At 37.6% G+C, this 18753-nt stretch overlaps 1 protein-coding gene across 1 annotated transcript; it reads left to right on the top strand.

Annotated features, from left to right (window-relative positions):
- Positions 1–11526: 11526 nt before the first annotated feature.
- On the top strand, positions 11527–18730 carry LOC140880280 (ATP-dependent Clp protease ATP-binding subunit ClpA homolog CD4B, chloroplastic-like). Its single transcript, XM_073284587.1, has 10 exons — positions 11527–11791; positions 13308–13893; positions 14113–14228; positions 14307–14429; positions 14508–14693; positions 15543–15758; positions 16436–16653; positions 16886–16961; positions 17034–17123; positions 17248–18730. The coding sequence occupies exons 2-10, from the start codon at positions 13326–13328 to the stop codon at positions 18427–18429; spliced, it is 2775 nt and encodes a 924-aa protein (XP_073140688.1). The 5' UTR covers positions 11527–11791; positions 13308–13325; the 3' UTR covers positions 18430–18730.
- Positions 18731–18753: the final 23 nt, after the last annotated feature.

Below are 18753 nucleotides of genomic sequence, written 5' to 3'. Positions count from 1 at the left end.
AAAGTACTAAGAATGTCACAGCATCCTTAACTACTTTCTTGTACACGCATGGTTCCTCCGGATTCTTGATGAATCCAAAATCTTTTATTGTTTCATCAAATTTTTGGTTCCAACTTCTTGATGCTTGTTTTAGACCATAAATTGATCTCTGAAGCTTGCATACCTTATGCTCGCTTCCCATGGATGTGTACCCCTCAGGCTACTTCATATAGATTTCTTCCTTAATGTCTCCATTAAGAAACGCAGTCTTCACATCCATTTGCCATATCTCATAGTCATACCATGCAGCTATGGCAATAAGGATTCTTATGGACTTGAACATTGCAACTGGTGAAAAGGTTTCATCATAGTCAACTCCTTGTCTTTGAGTATAACCTTTTGCCACCAATCGCGCCTTGTAGGTCAATACCTTACCATCAGGCCCAAGCTTTCTCTTGTAGATTCATTTACACCCTATTGGAACAATTCCATCGGGAGGATCTACTAAAGGCCAAACTTGGTTTGTATGCATCGAATCTATTTCCGACTGCATAGTTTCAAGCCATAAATTTGAATCCGCATCAGAAATTGCTTCCTTGAAGTTTCTTGGATCACATCCAACATCGGGTTCATCTTGATCCCCTTCAAGAAGAAGACCATATCTAATAGGAGGTCTAGAAGTCCTCTCGGATCTTCTAGGTACAGGCGTGTCCAGCAATGGTTCCTGAGGTATCGGATCGTTATTTTGTATTTCGGGTTCTTTTCGAATTTCTTCGAGTTCCATCATCTCGCCTTTCTTATCCAATAAGAACTCCTTCTCCAAGAAGGTGGCATTCCTTGAAACAAACACCTTTGTTTCAGCAGGATAATAGAAATAATATCCGATTGAATTCTTCGGATACCCTACAAAATAACATAAGCTGGATCGACTATCCAACTTATCTCCCACTGTCCGCTTCACGTAAGCAGGACATCCCCAAATCCTTAAGTACGAATACTTAGGAGCTTTGCCATTCCATAACTCGTATGGTGTTTTGTCCACTGCTTTAGTGTGGACGTTGTTCAACAACAATACCGCCGTTTCAAGCGCATAGCCCCAAAACGAAGGTGGAAGCTCAGTGAAGCTCATCATGGATCGAACCATGTCCAACAAAGTTCGATTACGACGCTCCGATACACCATTAAGCTGTGGTGTCATAGGAGGAGTCCATTGAGAGAGAATCTCATTCTCTTTTAGATAGTCCAAAAACTCGGTACTCAAGTATTCTCCACCTCGATCCGATCGAAGTGCTTTAATATTTTTACCTAGCTTGTTTTCTACTTCAGCCTTGAATTCTTTGAACTTTTCAAATGCTTCAGACTTATATTTCATTAAATATAAATACCCATACCTTGAATAATCATCAGTAAAGGTAATGAAGTAGGTGTGGCCATATTGAGTCCCAACTCTAAATGGACCACAAACATCTGTATGGATCAAATCCAACAGATTTTGACTACGCTCAGGTTTCCCCTTAAAAGGAGATTTAGTCATTTTTCCTTTTAGGCAGGATTCACAAGTAGGTAGAGAGTTAATATCAGACATATCAAACATGCCCTCTCCCACTAGCTTGTTCATCCTCCTTGAGGAAATATGACCTAGCCTAGCGTGCCAAAGGTTTGCCGGGTTTTGGCTATCGATTTTCCTTTTGTTTGTTGTTGCCGGTTTATCAACATAATTTATTGGAACGTCTTTTAGTTTTAAGTTGTATAGATCGTTTTCAAGTTGTCCATTTCCAATTAAACATTCATTCTTGTAAATATTGCAAATCCCATTCACAAAATTGCAAGAATAACCATCTCTATCAAGCATAGAAACAGAAATAATGTTTTTAATTAAATCCGGAACAAATAAAACATCTCTTAAAAGTAACTTAAAACCGTTCTGCAAAATTAAATAAACATCTCCCACGGCTTTTGCTTCAACTCTGGAACCATTTCCGAGCCTCAACTGGGTCTCACCCATCCTAAGCCTGCGACTTCTTGTCATCACCTGCAAATCATTGCAAATGTGAGATCCACATCCGGTATCCAATACCCAAGAAGTAGTATTAAGTGAAACATTTATTTCAATATAGAACATACCCTTTGCAGTTCGCAACTGCTCTAGATATTCCTTGCAGTTACGCTTCCAATGACCGGGCTTCTTGCAGTAATGACAAACATCCTTGGATTTTTCCATGTTTGAAGCCTTTGTCTTGTACTTCTTCTCGGGTTCGACTTTCTTGGGTGGGGCAGAACGTTTCTTACCCTTTGTACTTGGCCCCTTCTTAGCAGAAGAAGAGGAGCCCACCAAGAAAGCCGGTTTATCCTTCTTTAATGTGGATTCATATGTCACAAGCATATTGACCATCTCTTCAAGGGAGGCCTCTATCTTGTTCATATTGAAATTTACCACAAATCCGTCAAACGAAGAAGGAAGAGACAGAAGTAGTAAGTCCACGTTGAGTTCATGCTCCAACACCAAATCAAGGGTTACCAACTTCTGTATGAGCCAAATCACTCGTACCCCATGATCACGGACCGAAGTCCCTTCACGCATGCGACACGTCATTAGCTCCTTTACAGTAGCGAACCTTTCAGCCCTCGATTGAGCCCCAAAAAGTTCCTTGAGTTGAACGTGAATGTCAGCAGCATTCACGGTGTCCTCAAATCACCTCTGGAGTTCATCAGACATCGAGGCTTGCATATAGCATTTGGTCTTGATATCATGGTCCCACCATGTATCAAGCTTGGCTAACTCCTCCGGACTTACGTCAGCTGGTGCTTCCTTCGGAGGAGATTTTTCTAACACGTAGAGCATCTTCTCCGAAGTCAAGACAATCTTCAACTTACGGAACCATTCCGTATAGTTTGCGCCAGTCAACTTATTTTGTTCGAGGATCGAGAAAAGTGGATTACGCGAATTCATCGTATGAAATACTGAAAAGAAACAGACAAATATCAGTGATTGTTTAAGAAATTTACTAAGACATAAAATAGGCAAATTTTATTTTATGAATCTCACTCCCACTATTTTAATGATTTCACTACCCTCTAGTGAAAACGGGAAACTGTTTTCCTTAGTGAGAACATGGAGTCCAAATGACAAACTTATGGTCCCGAATAATATCAGCCAACCATAATTTTCAAATGGTAGAGCCCAATTGCTTCCAAAGCAACCTCCATGTTTTTTACCTCATGTCCAATAAGGGCCCAATAATATGACGCCGTTTATTGTGACATGTCAAGATGACCCATAAATATTAAGTTGTGATGGACGGTCGCCATGTGGATCCCCCAATAATATGAGCCGATCCCATGGGAGTTCCAACCAACTTACAACATGTGTCGATCCAATGTACAGCTTTCCGACGAACGGGCCCCCCCAATAATATGAGCCGGACCGTATCCGCGGGTAGCATCTCATACATTGATCGTTGATGGAAGGTAGGAACATTTAAACAAATTTAAATTTCCTTTATTTATCTTGATATCAATTTTAAATCATATTTAAAATGAGGGATTTTTAATTATAAAAATTTGTCTCATCATTTTTAAAAATTTTGTATGCTTGCCGGATTCACACAATTATGTCTAAAACATGCATACAACTATAATATCACATATTATATAGGATGATCGATTCCATTTCTAACCGACCCGTGGTTGCCAATCACGAGTCTTAGTCCAATCCTAGGTAATATGCAGTATGCAATGCAATTCTATTACATTTGCTTCCAATTTACATTTCTTCTGTCTTTATTGTCTGCTGGACCCACCTCCATCTTCAAATCTTGATCTCCCACTAAATCTAATGTATTTACAATAAATAACAATGACAAGTAGGGGATACATTTTTAAGGGGTGGGAACGGGCCATAAACCAAGCCCACTTTTATTACATATGACATTCATATTGGGCCATAAACCAGGCCCATTAATAAAACCAACAACAATAAAAACAAATATAAATTCCTAACATACACCTACAAAATTGGTCATGGCAATCGATCATCCTTATCCAATAACATTTAATTCAAAATTAATTTATTGGATAACATGCAATGGCAATTTAAATTTAAAAGGATAAAATCATATCTCATACATAAAATCTTATTTTACATATAAAATCATATTTTATCTTTTTATCAAATAAAATCATATTTTATCTATAAAATCCAATTTTATACATAAAATCATATTTTACTCAATATATCCATAAGATCATATTTTATCATCAATTGTACCCAAAATAATTAATTTCAAAATTCAATTAAAGGATAAAATATTAAAATTTTCCAAAAATTCAAATTTATCCAAAAATCAATTTTAAAATTTTCGGACTCGAACAATTCGATCTGACGCCTCGTGGACCAATCAAAACAATTTTCGATCGGACCAAAAATAGATTTTAACATATTAAAATTTAATTTAAAAAAAATAAAAATAATTTTTCCCGCGGGCCGCCCGGGACGTTCCCGGGCCGGGCAGCCCGGCTGCCCCTAGGGCAGCGACGATCGCTGCGCTGCCCTGCGCTGCGCCCAGCGCTGCGCCGGGCAGCACCGCACAGGGCAGCGCCGTGCGCTGCCCCTGCCCGGGTTTTTGCCCGAAAAAAAATAATTTTTTTATTTTTAAAATATTTATTTTGTTTCAAAAACCGAGGCCTAAAAAAATTTTTGTACAATGGATTAATTTAATCGCTTGATTTGAGCAACCTGGCTCTGATACCACTGTTGGAAAACGCAGCGATCAGATCAATCAGGATTGATACCCGGTGCAGCGGAAGTTTAAAATTTTTATATGGAACGATTCCATAATGGGTATCAACCTTACGATTAAATTGTGTGTGTAAAATTAAATAACAATTATAAAATTTTACCTTTAATCTCGAATTGAGATTTTTGGACACCAACAGATTTCTCTGCTCTTGTTGTATATCCCTGGAACTGATGGACGAACTGTTCTTCAATCAGGTCCACGAATAGATATTTAATCCCTCTGATAGATTGCACTAGAAAATCTATCAGAAGTTTCTACGAAGAGATTAACGAATTTGATCCATTAAACCAGACTGTAATTCAAAATCACAGGCTGGATTTTTCTCGAGTAGACAGGGGGGGGGCCACACTTGTTAGAAAATTACTTAGGTTTTCGAAAATTGTGACCTTGTTGTATGTAATTTCTGTACTGCAATAACTTATTTATAATGTAGGCCACTAACAGCTTAGGGCCCATTAGTCATAAGTTCAGGCCCGACAAGCAAAGCCCGCATGTTCAGAAATTAATATAAAATTCATCGTGACTCCGATTGATAAACCGATTTCACCAATGTGCACAGAAACCATTTCTGCACCTTTTAAAGTCAAGATAAATTTTTCTGAATCCGAATTCAGTGATTTCCAAAAATGGCCATCCCTATGTCATTTTAGGAAGTCTTACTCCTCTACTCTTAAATAAGAAGTCCAACTTCTTTGTTCATTAAATTTAACTCTTTAAATTTAACTATCTCAACGGGGATTAAAAAACCATTATACTGTGTGACCCTCAATGGTTCAGGGATACAGCTAGCCGTGGGCTCACAACTCCTTGTGACTCGGAACAACAATTTCCGACTTGCCCATCGAATCATGGTATGAGCGCCTAGCAACATCGCCCCATGATTCCCTAGGTATCACTGATAGTGCCTACAAGAACCAGTAGATTTTGGTTAGCGTACAGTACGGTCCCTTCATCCAAATATCCCGATCGAATCAACAACCATTGGTATATCGAGAGTCGCTCGAGATTCGATAATTATGCAATGCATCTTGAAGATCAAATAGTGACATCGCATGTGCTACTAAGAAACCATTTCTTAAATCACATCATGTACTCTGGCCAGAGATTCGTTACACTAATATCTCCTCAGATCGCATAGGATATCCACACTCGCAAGTATGTGGTGAATCCTTGACAACAAAGCATCGACTCCTATATGTGTTGTAACTGTACCCAATCCCGACACCTGATGACCCCAATAGAGTCGGTAAACGAGTCAAAGCACAGTACTAGCATATAGAGTCTCAATGATGTCTCAAGTAGTAAGGACTAATGGTGTACAACCAAGACCGCGGACTTTATCCACTCGATAAGTGATAACCACTTGGAAAGTCCGGATAGGGTAGTTCGATCATTCATCATATGAATATCCATTTGCATGCTTCGAACATCTCTATGTTCCTTACCAATGAAACGTGGTACTCCGCATCGCAAATGCTAGTCTCAAACTCGAGCGATCCTTATCCTTATTATCGGACGGCTCAATCGACTAGGAACAGTTTAGAATATACAGTGACTATAAGATGTGTTTCATGATAGACATCCCCATGTTCTACCACATCTTACATACACTATAGTATATTCAAGGTCTTTATCAAAACAACAATAGTATATCACAATATAACAATATGAAGAAAGATAAAGTCATTGCCATTAATAAAAGTGTAAATTATATTAAACAAAAGATTGTTTATACAAAGAGTCATCAAAGCCCTTAGCCACAAGTTGGCTCACCGGGCACCCACTCTTTCAGATTCACACTGATAAGATTCTAAGTTCTTATCAAACTTTCTTTGGTTGATGATGATAGTACTCTAAGTTTCTTGAAAGCTTAGAATCTCAAATCCTTGTAATAGATAGTGTTCTTAAAACAATGGTTGGATTTGAGTAACCCTTGTAGAGATCTCTTTGTAGATCGGATAAGCTTTTGAGCGAAGGGTTGAGTGAGCGGTAGAGTATTCAAGAAGTGGTTTCAAGTGCTCAAGTATGCAAATCCTTTCAAGCGTTGCTCTCTGTCTTCTTCTGAGTGAGCTTTGATATTTATAGTAGCTTGCTCAATGTCTTCTTCCTTTTGACAACGGTAGGAAAACGTCTAGAGTGTCAGATATCAGTCCTTGATTTGTGATATGCGATAATATCTTCTGAATATCTGTGCTAGGAGCGCCTTAAATTGTCTATTCAATGTGTCATTCACATTAAATGCTATTTATGGTTTTTCTTACTTTATCAGACGGCTCCTTAAATGCTTCGTCCTTTTCTTTTAAGTTGTCTTGTCAACCTTCCGAGAAACTGGGAATTCGTGACTTCTTGAGTACGATAGATATTCTGTCAACTTGTGAGTTCAGTAGATATCCTTGCTTTGATAACCCAGATCAGTTGAGCATACGTCGGTTGATGTTCTTAGATCGGTTGATAGATAACGGTTGACGTGCTAATATCAGCTGATACTGTTCATTCCAGTAGATATCTCTTGGTCAGCTGATATGTTGGAGTTGGTAGACTTCTCTTGAGCTCCTGTTTTACATGTAAGCGGCGGCCATACTAAAACAACGAAGTATTGTTTTGTTATCACCAAAAGTTAGGATTCAACACTTACTGACATCAAAATCTCAAGTACGATATAAAACTTAAAATCCGAACGGAAAACCAATTGCAATCTCCCTCCAACTCAAAATAATAATAATAACTAGCGAGATAGGCACACGCTTTGCGTGTGAAAATATGAATAGACGTGTTGATGGTTCAGTTTTTTTTAGAAGTGTTGGTGGTTCAGTAATTGAATTCCACTTTTTGGGGAAAGTGAGGTGTAGAGATTGATGTATTTTCAAGTGAGATGTTTTTCAAAATGTGCACAATTTTTTTTTCACGAAAAAAAGTAAAATGAAAGGTAAAATGAGCAAAAAATTTGGTGTTCCTACATTAGATAAAAAAAAAAAAAAAAAAAAAGCAGTTATTATATCTATCTCAACTTTAATAAAATAACAAAGATAACAGAGATAATAATAATTATCTTACTATCTTATTAAAGTAGAAATCCTCTAATTAACAAACTTCCAATTAATTGGTGAAGCTTGATTTGAAATTATCATTATCTCCTAACTTAATTTTCAATAAAACCAAAATTATTGGGCAAAATAGTCATTTTATACGGTTTCCTCTTTTCTAGCCATTAGATGCTCATTTTGTGTCATTTGATATTCTTTTATTTACAAAAATGACACTTACTTTAAAAGATATATATATTTTTTATGAATATTTATTTAGGAAAACGTTATATTTTTATTATTTTTTAATTTTACAATTTATTATTTAATGTCTTCGTTAAAAAAATGAAATGTACGAGCACGCAACGCGTGCACCAAAATACTAGTATTAATAATGAAAGGAAGTTTAATTGGGAATTTGGGCTGAAGCCCTCGATGATGAGGATAAGGGCTAGCCAATATTTAGTTTGGCCCAAGATAACATGTTGGAGCAACGATATTTTTATGATAATAAGAAGATATTACAAGACCAAGAGATTATAACTTCATATTATCTACAATAAGTTCAATTAAATATATAATAGTGATGGGTTATTACCCAATTTGACTTTCTCTCGGGCCCAAGCCCAATGACTCAATCCATATGGGTCCCATATTACTCCGATATTTATTTGGACACTTTATCAAGGCTCATAAATACCTAAAAGCCCATAAGAGGCTCAAGCCCATGAAACTCTCTGATTATCTATAAATAGCTCAATTTCTCTTATTATTAAGGTACGAACTCTATAGTCGCATGCTCTAGTTCTCTAGAACTTTTATTGGGTAAATACTGACTTGAGCGTCGGAGTGTGTTCGCCAGGCAACCCCCGGCGCCACTCACTTTTCTTTGTGATGCAGGTGACAACTCACGAAGTTCGGTCTCTGGAACAGTTCGAATATTAATCCAGCTATGTGATCTCCACAAGTTACCCAGATTTTCTCTAATCAGGCAATATCAATTTTTTGCTACATCAGCTTGACACCATCTGTGAAAACTTGTTCACTGCATCATTGAGAATGCATACTCCATCACAAACAAATCAAGGAAATAATCGCAATGGATACTCACCTCCAATCTCCAAACCACCGCTTGTATTTAGTTTCATCCAAGAAACGTTGACAGTCTTAATGGAAGGAACAGTTGCACGCGCAGCAACTGAATCAGTCGCTCAGTTCGTGGCATCTCGTCAACGCCGGAGCACCGACAAGAGAGCTCATAAAATAGGGTCATCATCTTGTGACCCTGATAAAAAAAACCCAAAGAAAACTAAGTCTAAAGTTAATGGCAAAGATCCTGAGGGGAACAAGAAAAATACTACTCATAAAGAGGGTGAAAAAAATTCTCACATAGCTCACGACGTCTCTGACGAAAACAAAACCACTAATACAACCCGTGGGGAGGGATCTCACACATATGTAACTGGAGAGAATTCGTCAGCAATCTTGTCTGCACGTCAAAGACCGTTCACTAACGTCAGTCTATCTGAATCATTGCCTAAGGGAGTTAAAATCCCCAACCTACTTGAGTTCGATGGAACTAGTGATCCTCAAGATCATATTAACAAATTCTACGCAAAAGCAGATTTGTATGACATCACAGATACTGCTTATTGCAAGATATTCCGAACAACGTTATCAGGGCGAGCTCTCACATGGTTCAATAAGCTGCTGTCCGGATCTATTGCCAACTTGGAGCAACTTACCGAGTGCTTCATCCAACAATTCTCAATTAACAAGAAATACCCAAAAACAATAGCATATATGTTTACAATCGTTCAGAAAGATGGAGAAAGTTTAAGGAAATATGTTCGACGATTTACTCACACAATTCACGAAGTCCTACACGTGAACCACGATTTGCTGGCTGGAATAATGCAGCAAAACTTGCTCCTTAGAAGGTTCAAAGAATCTATAGCAGAAAAATCCCCGAACACCTTGGAAGAGCTATTGTCTAGAGCCGAAAAATACATACGCATCGAGGAAACTGATGAGTTGCACTTCTCGCGAAAAGAAAAACGAGAAGAAAAATACGACGAAATATAATGCAAGACGGAGAGTCATGCCAATCTACAGAAACTCTACACTCTTAGGACAAATAACTGCAAGCTAAAATAGATTGCTTGCTGCCACTTTATTTCCCTTATAGATAAATTTTTTTTCATTTATTTTATGTTTAATAATAAACTTATATTGATTTGTTTACTTTTCTATTTAATTATATAGGAAGGAACCCAGCTCCGTCAACGAATGCTTAACTCATACGTCACGATCCATGCAATCAATAAGGCTACTCATCCATCAGAGGCTTGGCCGGCCCTGTAGGAATACCTAAGCCACGATGCTGTAAGAGGTCAAGACGACAAAAATACAGTCCCGGGATACCTCACCACCTAGCAAATAGAGTGGGTTAAGGACTTTCCCATGAGACAAAATCTTAGAAACTTGATCCACTCCTAAGTACTCCATGTTAAGCACTACGTTATTTCTCCTAGAGCACAACAAAAAGTTATATCGACTATAAACAATTCAAAAAAGTCATAGAGACTATAAATAATCCAAGAAGTCATAGCGAATATAAAATTTTTTTCAGAAAAAGTCATAGCGACTATAAATAATCCAAGAAGTCATAGTGACTATAAACAATTCAAAAAAGTCATAGCGACTATAAATAATCCAAAAAGTCATAACGACTATAAAAAAATTTCAAAAAAAGTCATAGCGACTATAAATAATTCAAAAAGTCATAGTGATTATAAATAATTCATCAAGTCATAGCGACTAAAAAAATTTTTCAGAACAAGTCATAGTGACTATAAATAATTCATCAAGTCATAGCGACTATAAAAAATTTTCAGAAAAAATCATAGCGACTATAAATAATTCAAAAAGTCATAGCGACTATAAATAATTCAAAAAGTCATAGTGAATATAGATAATTCATCAAGTCATAGTGACTATAAAAATTTTTTCAGAAGAAGTCATATCGACTATAAAAAATTTATCAAGTCATATTGACTGTCACAAAATTTCGTATCCACTTATCAAAACGCAGATTGTTTCAAATTTGTAATTTTTAAAACCCACACAAGAAATCTGCGAACATTAGAATGAATAATTTGAGATACATCTTATGATTATAATTCAGTGAAACCTTCTAATATTATATTCTACACATTCATATTCATCACACATCGGCTAAAAATTAATCACAAACACTAACACATACACCGACCACAGTCGGATCCAGAATGCACACGAAACAAAACATTGTTTTATATTTTTCGCACATTTAAAAGAACAAATTTCAATTTATCAATTCGAAAGACTCCAAATTCGAGAATTTTTTGTTTTTAGTTTTTTTTAAAAAAAAACCAAATTTGAGAATTTTACTCCTCTCCATGGAAACATACAAGAACTTATAGCAGCTCATCTTTGACTTTGAATAACAGTCGATGGAAATGGACAATAGAACAGGGGTGAGACTATATGTGGGACTCACATGTTATCATGTGGGCCCTCCCTTGATTAAGGGCTTAGCTTTATCAGGTGTGCTACACCTGGTGGAGCATATTCTCACTCATATAACAGGGGTAAAATGGGCAACATGAATTAAAAAAAAAAAAAAAACAATTCCCCCGGCTACTTGTACCAATTGGACACAACTTTGCCCTTGTCCCCAAATTTTGATCGGACGGTCGTGGATGGTTTCTTTCAGCGAAAGGTTTACTATTTATTGTATGTGCAAGCCGGTGAACCGTTGAGTTGCGGCGATTTATGTAACTTATATAACAAGCACCGCACATTATATAAATTCTGCCGTCCACGGTTCATCGTTGGCCCTTTGGGAGCTAATTTTTCTTTGTAATTTATATAACAAGCACCGCACCCCTTTTAATCGTTTTCCCTCTCCGATTCAATCTGTGAGTAAGCTTGTTTACATTTGTTCAGGTGAGGTGCTTCCACTTTTGACGCTGTTTTTTTTATATATATATTTTATGTGGGATTCGAATGAAGTTTGATTAGTTCGGCTGTTATAGGTGTTGCTGCAGTTGGGTTGCTTGATTTTGGGTTTTTTGTTTTGAAAAAATTTGGTCTTTGTTTGTGAGCGGAAGTTTGTGGTTTGTAGGTGATGTTGTTAGTTAAATTGATTGTTGTTGTTTGGACTTTTGAATTATTTTCGGAATGGTTGTTAACAGCGTTTGAGTTTTACCTGATATCTAGGTTACTTTCATTGGAATAAATTTTGAATCTTTTTAACTATCTTGCGTAAGTTTTGTTTCATGGTGTTTGTATAGTCACTTTAAATATTGAATTGTGCCGTAATGGTTCAAATTTGTTGTGTTTGCTGGGTATTGGGACCTATTGTGTAGGTTTTCAGTGCAATTGGTAGACTGCTTAAATTTTAAAATGATGTTTTAAAAATGATTTTGGGTTTTAGATAATTTTTTAAGTATCGGAGAAAAAGGGTTACGGTGTCAGAAAGAAGAGAAGAAAAAAAAGAGAGTATAAAGAGAAAACAGTGGTTATAAATCATTCATAGATGAGTGCAAAACTCCTCTGTAAAAGAATTATTTTTATTTATGCCAGCCCAATATAGAATTTTTGAACCTTTTTAGTAAAAACACTTAGACATGCCTATTACCCATAGTGAGTTCAATGAAGAGTTCAGGTGGATCTTTTGTCAATCGTGTCATGATTAAGGCTATTAGTTTAGTTGGAATTTTAGTTGGTGTTATGTTAGTTTGGCATGAGAAATTTTTATGACTTTATTGTTGTGGATGAAATCATGGTTCTACTTGTTCAATCTATTAGGTTTTGGTTTCTATTTGGAGTCCGTCAGTTTGTCTTATTGGTGAACCTCACAGTTAATGCTTGCTTTCTAGTTTGAAATGCTCTATAGTGCTAAAAGTATGCCGCGAGTTGGATTTTTCTAGTGGTAAAGATCGTGATTCGTTCAGATATGCTCTCACTTTTATTTTGATATGATTTTGTAGCCTTCATGTTGGAAATCATAGTTTTGAATAAAATTTGCAACGTAATCAAGTTTTTATGTCATCCAGCACATCCATATTAAAAGGTCTATCGAATTTGCATGTCTCCTTTTGAATTTGTTAATACACTGGAGCTAATTATGTGGTTTCCACATAGAAAACTAAAAGGCACTTGAATTATATGCCATGTTATAATTACTCTCTCTCCCCCTCCCTGGCATCATCTTGTTGTTTATGAAGTTGAACTGTTGGACAAATGGAAATTGAAACTAGCAGAAGTCCCCTTTCTTTTGTATATGGTCTTTCTTTGCTGTGTATGTTACCTGTGATAAATTTTCCATGCAAGTAGAATCAAATTGTGCTCAATTTATCTGTGTTTTTCACGTACAAGTTTTGCTGTTTGACGTGATAACTGCACTGTGAATCTTTAAATTCTGGTTCTATCTTTCTAATGGCTAATAACATGTCTGCAGATCGCCCAGAGGCAAACAATGGCAGATGCTTTAATTCAACCGACCAACTTACCTTCTTCAGTGCGCATGGTCAATAATGTGAAGTTAAAGGGCTCTAGTAATACAAACCGGTCAGCTATAATGTTGTGCAGTGTACGAACTACTCCTCTGAGTATGAGGAGTTTCTCTGGGTTGCGGGGACTTAATTCCATAGACCTGATGGTGAAGAAAACTGCCGAGACTCTCGAATCAAAGGTATTTCTAGCCACCTCTAGGAAGCAAGGAAGAAAAATACGAGTTGCGCCACGAGCCATGTTTGAGCGGTTTACAGAAAAAGCCATCAAAGTCATTATGCTTGCGCAAGAGGAGGCTAGGCGTCTTGGCCATAATTTTGTTGGAACTGAGCAGATTTTGTTGGGGCTTATTGGTGAGGGTACTGGAATTGCAGCCAAAGTTCTCAAGTCCATGGGAATAAATTTGAAAGATGCTCGTGTAGAGGTTGAGAAGATAATTGGACGAGGCAGTGGATTTGTTGCTGTTGAGATACCTTTTACTCCTCGTGCAAAGCGTGTGTTAGAACTCTCACTAGAGGAAGCTCGCAAGCTTGGTAAATTGTTTGATGGTCTCCTGTGTGTGCGTTTTGACTTTTTGTCAGATTGTCGTTGAACTGCTGCAGTGCCCATTTTTACATGTGGTTCTTTATTCGTTGATGCTTAGGGAATAGGGACCCTTTCGGCTATATTAGTTCACAATTTTCTATGATTTTTTAATGCTATTTTTCATTGAGGTTGGTTTAGTTAGATCTTTGCTTTGGTTTTGGATTCAGGCCACAATTACATCGGATCAGAGCACTTGCTGCTGGGATTGCTTAGAGAAGGAGAAGGTGTGGCAGCAAGTGTCCTTCAAAATTTAGGTGCCGATCCAAGTAATATTCGAACTCAGGCAAGCATTGCTACTTTTTCTTCCTTGTTATTTTATGATTTCACGGAATCTGAGGGAATGATTAATTTGGGCAAGTAGGTCATAAGAATGGTTGGTGAGAGTGCTGAAGCTGTTGGTGCTGGTGTTGGAGGTGGAAGCTCGGGCAACAAGATGCCCACATTGGAGGAGTACGGTACCAATTTGACCAAGTTAGCAGAGGAGGTATTTTTTTTCCTATTTCACAATTAATTTTGGATTTTTGAGGCATCTGACAGGATTTGTGGTTCTTTTCCTTTTTAGGGTAAGCTAGACCCTGTTGTTGGTAGGGCAAATCAAATTGAACGGGTCATTCAAATTTTGGGGCGTCGCACCAAAAATAACCCTTGCCTCATTGGAGAACCTGGTGTTGGGAAAACAGCTATTGCAGAGGGCCTTGCCCAAAGAATAGCTAATGGGGATGTTCCAGAGACTATTGAAGGTAAAAAGGTAAGCTACAAGTGGTGACTTAGAAAGGAAACTGAGCAATTTTCTTGTTGGTACTCTTCATTCTTTGACTACACATGGGAGTGAAGAATGCTGAAAGTCAGTTGGGTTTCAACCTTCTGAAGTAACTAGAATCAAACAGTTTGTTTGGTTTTAATTTGAGAAACTATTTTGCTTCTTCCTAAAATAAAACTAAACATTATCAGCAATTTCATTCTTTCCCCAGAAATTATTTTTCTGCTCATTTCTGCACTCTTTCCGGAAAACGCCTCATTATTATATTATTTTTCAATGCAATCCACAATATTAAAAATTCAAAATACTTACTCATAACAATCACTTACAAAAATATCAAATCAGATATAATTTTATAATATTCACGGGACTAAAGTTTCATGTTCTGGCCTTTTAATTAATATTGTCCACTTAGAAAACATTTCAACCATACCTTTTTATCTCACAAAATAATACCACAAGACAATTTCCCTTTAATGATTTTCCCAAACCATAAAAATATTACCAAAACAATTCAAATTTTTTATATTTTTTCAATATTATATTATATGTCAGAGATCATTGAATATTTTGGGGTAGAAGTTGCATGCATCTAATCATACAAATTCATTGTCATAACGTTTTGAGTAGAGTATGTGATTCATATGATCTTCATTGAAGAACATTGATGATGGTTGGCTCAAACTTGTTCGGTATTGCGCTTGTAATTTTCATGCTGTTCATTGTTATTTATTGGTTGAATGCAACTATTTGCTTTGGCATTATACTTTTAAAATCCAAATTTTCCCCATATTTTTGAGTGAGTGAAGTATAAATGTTGTTTTTGGATTATTTCAGGTTATAACCCTGGATATGGGTCTTCTTGTTGCTGGTACAAAGTATCGTGGTGAATTTGAAGAAAGGTTAAAGAAACTTATGGAGGAAATTAAGCAGAGTGATGAAATTATACTTTTCATTGATGAGGTTCACACATTGATTGGAGCAGGAGCTGCTGAAGGGGCAATTGATGCTGCAAATATCTTGAAGCCTGCTTTAGCTCGGGGTGAATTACAGGTTAGATGTATTTATAAAATAAGATAAGATAAGACAATTGAGAAAATGTGTGTTATGGGCCCAAATACAGCTAGATGTTTTAAGATATTGGGCCTAACCAATTCAAGCCCAAGGATTACAAGTCCTAGAAGAATCTAGATACGGTGGAGGTTATAAGACTGTAGAGGGGGATAGATAGGATCATTCAGTTCATTTTCTTTGTTGAGTGTTAACTAGCGTGTGCTAGGGACTAGCTGTGGCTAGGGATAGAGTTCATCTCTGGGTGTTTTCTTTCTATTTCCAGTGTAATTCATTTCTTATTATATATATAAAATTGTGGTTGCAGCAATATGGTATGAAGATGCTCGTGAATGTGACGTTGATGCACTTTTAAAATCATATCTATTTGTAGCTGCTTTTAAATTGTCTATTTATTGATGCTTATATCAATTTTGAGGCTACTTTTGCTGAGAGAGTTTTACATTATATTATACTGAAAGATGCATGGAACATGGAGGTTTTTGTTGGTCCTTTTGAAACATCATCTATGTTCTTAAAAGATTCAACCTTTTTTTGCTTTCTCAGAGCTTAAAAAATATGCCAATCAGTGATTTATTTCTCGTCATTGTTGGCATGGGTCATCTTTGGTTGGATGTCTTCTATCATGTTGTGTAATGCTAAATACTAATGCATTGCAGTGTATTGGGGCTACAACACTAGATGAATACCGTAAGCACATTGAGAAGGATCCAGCTCTAGAAAGACGTTTCCAACCTGTTAGAGTACCAGAGCCCACTGTAGACGAAGCCATACAGATTCTCAAAGGGCTTCGAGAACGCTACGAAATTCATCACAAGCTTCGTTACACTGATGAAGCTTTAGTTGCTGCTGCGCACCTTTCGCATCAGTACATCAGGTAGTTGGGGCTGCACTACATTTTATTCTTTACTAATTGACTCAATGACTGTTATAAGCCTGAAATGATTAATCACATCAAAGGATCACCCATATTTATACATACATCATATGTAAAGTCGAGTTTGCTGATTCTTTGCATCCATGCTTGTTGACTTTAGATCCCGATAAAGATACAAACTCTGAGGCCTGAGCTCTCTGCTCATCTCTAATGCCATCTTTGCATTTTTCAGTGACAGATTTTTACCTGATAAAGCCATTGACTTGATTGATGAAGCTGGTTCCAGGGTTCGACTTCATCATGCACAGGTGGGGCCATCTCTTAGCAGTACCATAGTCCATTTCCCATGTATTCTATTTTGATGTGTTAATCTTTTGCAGCTCCCAGAGGAAGCCAAAGAGCTCGAGAAAGAACTCAGGCAGATAACGAAGGAGAAAAATGAAGCTGTTAGGAGTCAAGATTTTGAAAAGGTAAATGACAATTTTCTAATCCCTACTTGAATTTGATGTCGGGGTAGTTGAGATAAAGATCCTAATTTTATTTCACAGTTAGTTTTCATATCCTGGATCATGATTCATTTGTTCAATTTTTTAGGCTGGGGAGCTACGTGACCGAGAAATGGATCTCAAGGCACAGATATCCACTCTTATTGACAAAAACAAGGAAATGACCAAGGCAGAAAATGAGGCAGGGGACACTGGTCCTCTTGTTACAGAAGCTGACATTCAGCACATTGTCTCTTCCTGGACCGGCATCCCTGTCGAAAAAGTCTCAACTGATGAATCTGACCGCCTTCTCAAGATGGAGGAGAGACTCCATAAACGGGTCATTGGGCAGGATGAAGCTGTTAAAGCCATCAGCCGTGCTATCCGTCGTGCTCGTGTTGGGCTAAAAAATCCCAACCGTCCCATAGCTAGTTTCATCTTCTCTGGCCCAACTGGTGTAGGAAAATCAGAGCTAGCAAAGTCGCTGGCTGCCTACTACTTTGGATCTGAAGAAGCTATGATTCGGCTTGATATGAGTGAGTTTATGGAGAGACACACTGTCTCAAAGCTCATCGGGTCACCTCCTGGTTATGTTGGTTACACGGAAGGTGGACAGCTTACTGAAGCTGTTCGGCGCCGTCCTTACACAGTTGTGCTCTTTGACGAAATTGAAAAGGCTCACCCCGATGTCTTCAACATGATGCTTCAAATTCTTGAGGATGGGCGGTTGACCGATAGCAAAGGTAGAACCGTAGACTTCAAGAACACGCTCTTAATCATGACATCAAACGTCGGAAGCAATGTAATCGAGAAAGGTGGACGTCGTATAGGTTTCGATCTAGACTATGATGAGAAGGATAGTAGCTACAACCGGATCAAGAGCTTGGTGACGGAGGAGCTGAAACAATACTTCAGACCTGAATTTTTGAACAGGTTGGATGAAATGATCGTATTCCGGCAGCTTACAAAGCTTGAGGTGAAGGAGATAGCTGATATCATGTTAAAGGAAGTCTTCGAGAGGCTTAAATCCAAAGACATAGAACTTCAGGTGACTGAGAGGTTCAGAGATAGGGTGGTTGAAGAAGGATACAACCCGAGCTACGGAGCCAGACCTCTTAGACGAGCTATTATGAGACTTTTGGAAGATAGTATGGCTGAGAAAATGCTTGCACGTGAAATTAAAGAAGGGGACTCAGTCATAGTTGATGTTGATTCTGATGGCAATGTCATAGTTCTGAATGGCAGCAGCGGCGGTTCTCCAGAAATGTCCCTCGAACCGCTCGCCTTGTAGATTTTGTTCCTGTTCAACTATGTCATGCACCACCCACTCCCCCCCTCGGAATCTTCCTTACACCAAAGCCAACCTGCCATGGATACGCGAGGTACTAGATTCTAGTTGTTACACTTTACGGTCTGGCGATAGAAGCACGCTTTAGATTTTCATGAACATTATTTATGATTGATGGTGAAAGCCATGTTCTCTTCCATTGCATCTGGTTGGGGACACATTCGAACATTTGAATACGAGATAGATTTGTAGACATTATTATTTATGAATTACATTAGCCAATAATATAATTTCGATCTTCTCTTTGTGTCGCTAGCGAGCCAAGTT

This window comes from Henckelia pumila, chromosome 2 (genome assembly GCF_033568475.1).
Source record: "Henckelia pumila isolate YLH828 chromosome 2, ASM3356847v2, whole genome shotgun sequence".
Taxonomy (NCBI): domain Eukaryota; kingdom Viridiplantae; phylum Streptophyta; class Magnoliopsida; order Lamiales; family Gesneriaceae; genus Henckelia; species Henckelia pumila.
This window is presented reverse-complemented; position numbering and strand designations above follow the sequence as displayed.

Excerpts from the sequence above, each read along its gene's own strand:
- LOC140880280 (XM_073284587.1), top strand. The coding sequence starts at position 13,326 with ATGGCAGATGCTTTAATTCAACCGACCAACTTACCTTCTTCAGTGCGC. Across the intron at positions 13,894-14,112 it reads AGAGGAAGCTCGCAAGCTTG|GCCACAATTACATCGGATCA; the intron begins GTAAATTGTTTG and ends TTTTGGATTCAG. Across the intron at positions 14,694-15,542 it reads AGACTATTGAAGGTAAAAAG|GTTATAACCCTGGATATGGG; the intron begins GTAAGCTACAAG and ends GGATTATTTCAG.